General features: G+C 31.8%; 1 protein-coding gene across 9 annotated transcripts in view; it reads left to right on the plus strand.

Moving 5' to 3' along the window:
• Window positions 1–7129, plus strand: part of ZNF644 (zinc finger protein 644) — a 103192-nt gene extending 96063 nt beyond the window's left edge. For all 9 annotated transcript variants that reach the window (XM_081055247.1, XM_081055249.1, XM_081055253.1 and 6 more), the window contains 2 exons: window positions 4179–4281; window positions 5028–7129. In XM_081055247.1, coding sequence (XP_080911373.1) covers window positions 4179–4281; window positions 5028–5220 — 296 coding nt within the window. In that variant the 3' untranslated portion in view covers window positions 5221–7129. The remainder of the gene's footprint in view (window positions 1–4178; window positions 4282–5027) is intronic.
• Window positions 7130–8675: the final 1546 nt, after the last annotated feature.

Genomic DNA, 8675 nt, shown 5'->3' on the forward strand with positions numbered 1-8675 from the left:
ACTGGCCATTACATTAAGTTTCACTTTACCCCAGAGATGCCAAGATTCATTGAGGAACAAAACAGATGAAATGGAGCTTTTAACTGAACGGTCAGGGGAGCATAACTGCAAATAAAAGTATTTTGCTGGTGAATGTTAATGTGGTTATGATGTGCTTCTTTATCACATAAGTTTCAAGTATTTTAAAGAAATAACTCCTCATTCTTGGAGGGCATTTGTGTAGTGAATAAAAAGAAAATAAAATTGAGACAGTTATTGTATATAATGGGCAGAAAGATGGAATGGGCAAAAGGACTATTTCATAATGTTAGAGCCCAAAGTAAATTCTTTTTCTTCTTTGTATAAATAAAACTAAATAATGTCTCAGAAAACAATCTTGAATTTGTATGTTACGTTATTGACTGATTTGTTTTTCACCAATCCAGTTTAGTGCTTTAGACACAGATGTTGTTCTTGTGTTTCAGGTTCTCGTGTTTCATGTTGTTCTGTGTAGCACAGCAGTATGGTGTTTTTTTAAGGGCTCATAAGTCTATTGTATTACTTACTCCTATTTGATCAAAACAGCTTGTTTACCTAACGGTATATTCTCAAAATTTTTGTAAGTGACCTTACAGCTCAATTCATTCTCCTCGCAAGTAGAATATTCCTGGTAGCAATTTAAATCCTTTATAAATCAGATAACTGCAAATATTTCTTTTTACAGTCTTCTGGTTAAAATCGATCACTTAAAACATTTTCTGCCACCCTGAATAGGAACCTTAGGAATGTTGGAGTTAACTGAGTTTGTTCCTTTCTAAAGAAGCAATTATACTTAAGAAGAAGAAAATTAAGAATTTCTAAAACTAATCTAGTATTTTTTGTAAATTTTAAGTAAAGAAACAATGTTAGATTTAAAGTATTGTGGAACAGGAAAAATGGTGTATGTGTTTTGTTTTTGACATTAGCAAGAAAGTGCAAATAAAAGCTTTGTATAAAACTATCTGTTTGACAGGTTATTAAACAACTTTGTTAAACCTTTGGCTGTTTATCAGTTAATATTGATAAGCCAGCCCCATTATATTAAAACTGAATGTGTTAGTGATATTTTTTTTTAATGTACTAGTGATTCCTGGTACAGTCCAGAATAAAACTGCTTTTCCGTCTAGGTATAATAAAATCTGTAAAATGAGAACATTTGTATAATGGACGTTTGTACATCATCTTTTTTATTTGATGGAATATTTTGTGTAAATCATTTTTTTTTGTATAGAGAATACCATATAGCTGTTCCCTTTGTGTGCAGATTAATATGTTAAATACTCATTTAAAATTTTTTTTCTTTTTTTAAAGTTTTTTCTCAATTGTTTAGGCAGTATTACAAGGGTAAATAAAGGTTTGATGTTATTAGAAAAAACTATTCTTCTAAAATGTATTCATGTTTTACCTTTTAAGTAAATAAGTGGCACTTCAAGGGCTAAGACATTTAAAAATGATCATAGAGATACTCAGAGATATTCTACTGAAGTATTTAGGTATAATTACCAGTGGCCCCAGGTTTTTATCCTTTATGGACAAGTTTCCAAGGATTCCCAGTGCATGTGGTCTCTAAACTTACTTGGAACCCTGGATACTGGAGATAATGACATGCTGGCAGAGTCATCCTACTTTCCAAAGTCATAATACCTTCAAATATTAAATACTGTTAGGTTGGTGCAAAAGTAATTGCAGTTTTTGCAATTACCTTTAATGTTTTAAACCGCAATTAGTTTTGCACCACACTATGACATTCTCATTTAACATTTAGATCTGATCATTCATAAAATAGCGTAAACTTCAGTTTCTAGAGTCCATATAAAATCAAATTAGAAAATTTATTTCCTCTATTAAAGTCAAAAACATTTTTACACTTCAGAGTAAACGTGTCCAGTTGGAATTGAAAAGTATCACAGCATCTAAATGTAAGTTGAACACTTTGTAACAGATAAAACAGTATTTTACATACTTCCTCCTTGCCCTCTGCCCTTCTACCTCAATTTGTTCTGCAACCTAACATTAGCATTCTGTGAACAATATTATAAAGGATTGTTATAATGTATTCTATTTGTATCCTACAGTAATTTATTTACAAGGGAATTTGAATACAGTGTGGCAATTTTGACAACCAGCAAGCTCATGGAAGTAAGATTCTACCTATAATCTCAATATGTATCAAATGCTTGCTCTGTTCTAGGTAACAAAGACGGATTGTGTGTGGTTTACCTTATAAATAAGGAAAGATTAGTTGACATCTAGCCTTTGAGTTCCTCAAACTCTTTCCTTCTAGTGTATGAATTGCTTTAAAATTCATTTAAATTCAAATTGCTCACCAGTGCAACTAGGAAAAAGAAAGTGCTGATTGTCAAGTACATGATACCTCACTGTTCCTACTGGATGTGAAGAACCTAGTTTCTACAACTAAACTAGACTGACCAGTGAAGAATTTAGCAACATATTCATGTAAACAAACGATGCAGAGTTGTTCTACTGGAATACTACCTGTATGACGTGATGGTAGAACAAATTCCCGTTCATATGCTGTCTGTAATAAATGTCAAAGGTTAAATTACTGGGTTTTCCTTTATTTTTTTACTTCAGAAGTATTTGTTGAGTTCCTACTATGTTCCAGGCTCTTTACTGAGATAACTACTGAGAACCTTATAAGATTTTTCTATTCCAGGTTTTGGTAAAAGCTTTGAATTAGCCATCCTTTAATACTTGACTTCCTGTAGTTCTTATCAGATTCTTCTTCTGAGGATAAGCAGAGAAAGACTGTAGGCCCTAGATTTTACTTTTAAAGAGGCAGGTGACAGGAAGTAGAAAACAGCGGCTTGAATGAGATTTAGACTTGTTGTGGTTTTTAATTTTCTGTATGACGTTTCCATTAGTATGGCCATTTGACTACTGTAAGGAACTATGTTTACTGGTTTTGTAATAATAACATCTACTCTTTTGGAATCTGGACTTTGAACAACTCATTTCACAGAAGCATTGAACAGCCAGTTCCTATTCTCTCTTACCTAGAATTTTTCTGGGGGATTCAGCATAACAGAAGAAAAGCCATTTGTAACTCTTCTGTTACATTTGTTTCTCTCCCCCTAGGGATCCCTAGATAAAAACTCTTACTTTCTCTTCCTGTTAATTGACCAGCAGCACCCTGTAATACTATCATCGGTTTATCCAAAGGAATGGTGTGGATGTTTTCAAAGACCAATAAAATGTTATATCCTGACTATTCCTACCTATAAAAATTTCTGTATTTCCTTTATTAAATTAGATTTTGTGGAATAATTGATGGAAGGAAAAGAGAAAATTTTCAAGAATAGCACTTAAATTTTGATCCACTTTAATATAAATTTCCCCCTTTTTAATCATTTTGAAAATAGCTATCGGAGAAAATGTAAAATGAAAAAAAATGTAAAACAAAATAGCATTAATCTTCCCAATCCATTTGTAAACTTAGATGAGATAATCTGATTTATATTTATTTTCTAGTAAAATGAAACATACATAATTGTATATGCCATTCTGGTTGAGTTAAAAAAGGAAAGTTGAGCTTTTTTTTGCCCTTTCAAATGTAGGACATCATATAATTTTAAGAGCTATTTCTTATAAAATTCAAAGTGATTTGCTATAAAATTGATTTTTCATTGATCTTTTTATTACATTGTTGATGTTCCTTTACTAAGTTTTTAAAGCGTGTAAGACCTACTTAAATAGAGTAGTAACCAAATGCAAACTTAAATAAAAGGCTATACTTTAACTGGAAATTAGGAAGATTTAACCAGATGTTAAAATAATATGTGTATGATCATAAGAGAAAAGATTACCATTATTGTAATAATTGACCAATTTAGTAACTTCAAGTTATTTAGTTACATTTTCTCAGTTCCAGTTTGGTATGGTAAAGCATTATTTAGAAAAGCAGTACAGGAAGAATGTATGCAGATAGCATTACTACTGTTTGTGCATGCTTCAGGGAATACAAATAAATGCAGTCTTTTTCTAACTTGATTTACATGGTCTGACCTCTCTAGAAATGTATGTATGTGTGTGTGTATAAGTACATACATACACATGTATATGTGTATATATGTACGTATATACACATCTGTATTTTGGAATATATAAGAAATGTTAAGTCTTTCTCTTCCCTTTTTAAGCCTTAGATTGTAAGCAAAAGAAATCAAGGTCAAGATCTGGAAGCAAGAAGAAAATGCTAACATTACCTCATGGTGCTGACGAGGTTTACATTCTCCGATGCAGGTACATGCCTATATTGCCGAATCTACTTAGTTTCTTCAGATTTTGTGTTGAGATGTATTAGTTGTTTCATTTGGGATTTTTAATTTGTGGCAAAGGTGCATTCTTAACAAATTATAAATGAATTTTTGGAGACAAGCTTAAAGTCTTATTCAGTTAATAATATGTTGTACTTCAGTAACTAATAGATCGACTTTTTTATATTAGCCAGGAGCCTCTATGATGCTGTGAATTATAAAAGTAGCTTTTTTGTTGTGTTGTATTTTATTTGCTTTTTTTGGTTTGTTATTTAATTGTCTTGAGTTTCTGCTTGTTGGGAACATATTTTCTCCATTCATACGTCTAAATATAGCTATACAAACCATTCATACCTCCTTCCATACTCACCCTTATACATTTTAAAGAATTCTGAATTGGGCAAGGGTCTTTTAAAAAGGATGGTATATTTTGGAAATAGAATTATTTTCATTGTATGAAGATGTGTAGGTGTTAAGACCTTTTATGTAATATTAACCTAGTAATAATGTTCCCATTTCTGCAAATTTACGAGACTTATGGCTATTAAAACATACGAATTGGCAGTTTTGATACTGCATTAAATCATTTTGACTTTATATGTATATTTAGAAACTATTGTCAAGTACTATCTCTAATATAAAGTTTACTTATATTTTTGGATTTAATGGGTATTGGTTTTAAATAAAGGGAATTGGTCATGTTAAGAGAACTATCATCAACTTCTTCTATAGGTTTTGTGGCCTAGTCTTTCGTGGACCATTGTCTGTTCAGGAAGACTGGATTAAGCACTTACAACGACACATTGTAAACGCTAATCTTCCACGGACTGGAGCTGGCATGGTGGAAGTCACATCACTATTTAAAAAGCCTGCCTCCATTACAGAAACTTCATTTTCTCTACTAATGGCAGAAGCAGCTTCATAGAACAAGGAAACCTTTTAAATAGCAAATTTGAATTGGATGTAAATTTGAAATTCTTTGTCTTTTTTTTTTTCTAAGTCACATTAAATTATCCGTTTATAAATACTAAAGCAGGAAAATGGGGAATGGTGAATTAACAGTGACATCAGAGCAAATTGAGTACTTCAAACAGTAAGTTGTTTATATATTTTATATAGGATGGAAGATGTGTTTTTAAGGTTACTGGGTTTTGTCAGTGAACTGTATTCACTCAGTAAAAGATCAGTACATGTAAGCAGTCATTAATAAACTGTTGCACATGGATACTTAAAGACAGACTTACTGGAAAATTATGTTCTCTGCAGTGTTACCAGAATCAAGATTCTGTTTCTTCCCCACAAGACTTGCATTGAAAAATAAGATATTATATTTTGTTTGTATGTATTTAGTGTTTTGTATAATACCAGGAACTGCTAACTAAATTTACTCAATTTAGGGCATTAAATATCATGTACTTCATAGATTGCGACTGTTCACTCAAATAGGGCAGAGTACTATTCTATCTAGATGTGTAAGTGTTTTTTTTAAATCACATGGAACGGTTTTTTTTATACTAAAAAGTGGAGGGAGATTTGTTTAAACAAGTATTTCTAAAAGAAATATGTACATAGTCCTGGAAATTATTTGTGGTAAGGAAATATTCTTTACTCCAGTTGCATTTCTCAGACAATAAAGTGGTGCGTCCACGCTACCTCCTACTTTGTCAACAAAGATGCTATTTACCCTTTACATTTTTGTATCATAATAGATTTTAAAAATTTAATGTTCTTTATGGCAAGACATCCTTTTGTTAACAGACTTATTTCTTTTTAGAGTTTTACCTAAAATTTGACATGCTTACAGGACAGGTTTGCCTCTTACTTTATTTAACGTTGTAGAAATGTAATTAATAAACAATGCTCACTACACAATTTAGAATAGGATTTCTCATTTATATTCTCTTCCAAAATTGATCAGTTAGCAAAACTTAATACACCGATTGAAATATTTCTACATATGATGAGAATGTTTACAATTTAAATTTTAGAACTTGTTTTGGATGTGATTATATGTACGAAAATCGTGTAACACTATGCTTATGCTAAGAACCGACATAACAGAATTACTGAAATAAATGTGCTGTGAGGAATGGAAAATATGGTGCAGGTGTCTTGGTCATGATAAATCGTGATTCTTCTTTTAAACTTTTTTTTTCAAAAGCAAATTAGTTCTTTTAAGCTGAAATCAGATTCCTTTACAAATAACAGTTTTTGTATGCAAGCACCATTTCATTTTATTTCATGTAGTATGGCTAATACTATAGTTGAAACAAGGATATGCATTGATACTTTTCTTCGTATGTAAATAAAGTTAAAAACATTAAATAAGGAGTATTTTGGTAGAGTATATACATACCTCACTGCCAGTGAAATTGCTTTCCTATGGTATATCTCCTTACCAGAAAAATCTCTAAATAAAAAAAGACTTAAAGAAAATTATAATGTGTATAGTGTGAAGCATTTCTTATTTTTATCACTGGTGGAAGTAGTCCACTTGAGGTTGTGTTTCATTTGATTTAAATTGTTTATACTTAGCAAGTTACTTTATTCACATCCCTTATTGTAAAATTAGGGAGTTGGGCTAGGTGGGTCATTCAAGGGTCTCCTGATCCTCGGGCACAGAAAAGGGAAAAGTACTTGTAAGTTATTTTCATTTATCCAAATGCCTAATAGAAACTGTATTTTTTAAATAAAGATGAGACTAACACATCAAATTACACTTTTGACTGAAAATATACTAAATCTGTATACTAGTTGTCTCTTGAGCAAGTTTCATTGAGTATATTTTTTTGAATTGGAAGACATACTACATAGCAAATAGAGTTCAGAAGTTTAAAAAAAAAAAAGAAGATTCCTGGCGGGAAGACTAGCACTAGAGCCCCTTTTAGCTCTAATTTTTGTACTTCTGTAATTTTATCTTATTAAGCCAACTATCAAGATATAGGAATACAAATAAAATAGGTAGTCTGACCACAAATTTCTTGAAAAATCTGTATTAAATTTTTTTATGTTAACCTATATTTAAAACACTTATTTCTCCTTTTAGATCGAAAAATAATTAAAATTCAAATTAGAAACAGTAAATAGAGGCGTTCTTGAAAAGTAAATTAAACAAAGAACATTATGCATAGTAAAGATATTTGGATTACAAAATTTTTAAAATTCTTTAGGAAGCAAAGTTTATTTTTTTATTGGGCAGCTAGAAACTTAATGATATATTTTCATTTGACTTCCACTAGAAGAAAATTATAAAATGTTGTCTTAAGTTACATGATAGGCTTTCATGTCAAATAATGGCCCGATTCAGTATTCAGTATTGCCTGATTTTCTTTTAATTCTTTTATTATTGCCTAAGATATTTCAGCTTCTTTAATACTTGAAAGTGTGGATTTATTTAATAGCATCAAGACCAAAATGTTAAGTTCTCCGAAAGTAATATTTTCCGCCATGCTTCTTTAGAATATATTAGAACCATGGCATAGCTAATACCTCTATTCATCTCTGTTTTAGATTTCACATGTTAAATATGGGTTAGGGAGATGATAGCTTTTCAGTAGTAATTTAATAGACTTTTCTAAGAGACATACACATAACCTCTCATGTTAGTCCAAACATGTTAAAACATGTTAGTCCAAAAGATAGCTTTGATTTGTTTTTCCTTACAGGAAAGTGTAATATATGTTCATTTTAGAAATATTAGGAAAATGAAAAGGTGAAAAATGGGGAAAATCACATTTGATATCATTACTCAAAGACATTTACTTTTAACAGCTTATTACATTTCTTTCTCTTGACTTACTTGTTTCAGTATAATTGTGATTGTGATGTATTACAATGTATCTCGTTTTCCCAAAGTTCATTTTACATTTGAGTGCTGCATTGTTTTAGACTAAACTTCGAGTGCTAGATCTGGAGCTTTTTCCAACATGAACAACGAATTCTCGGATTCTCCAGGCACCAACAATTCAGTTCTGGCACTGACTACCTGGAGTTAGCATCAGGTGCCATGTTTTAAAAAGTTCAGTCCTGCAAGACTGCCCACATTTCAGATGCCAGTAGCAAGTATAAAGTCACCTGTACTTCTAACCAACCAGCTATAAATTGGGGATTCCCACAAGCCCACCCCACTCCCACTCCCCACCCCTGCTTAGCTTCAGTAATTTGCTAGAATGGCTCAAAGAAATCAGGAAAATATTTGACTCTGCCAGTTCATTATGAGGGGTGTGTTATTAAGGAACGGCCAAATGGAAGACATGCGCAGGGCAGGGTATGCGGGGAAAGGGGTGCTGTGGGGCTCCATGCCCTCTGTGTGTGTGTGTGCCGCCCTCGCAGCATCTGGATGTGTTCAATCTGGAAGCTCTCTGAACCCTACGGATTATA

The sequence above is a fragment of the Rhinolophus hipposideros genome (assembly GCF_964194185.1).
Source record: "Rhinolophus hipposideros genome assembly, chromosome: 8".
Classification (NCBI taxonomy): Eukaryota; Metazoa; Chordata; class Mammalia; order Chiroptera; family Rhinolophidae; genus Rhinolophus; species Rhinolophus hipposideros.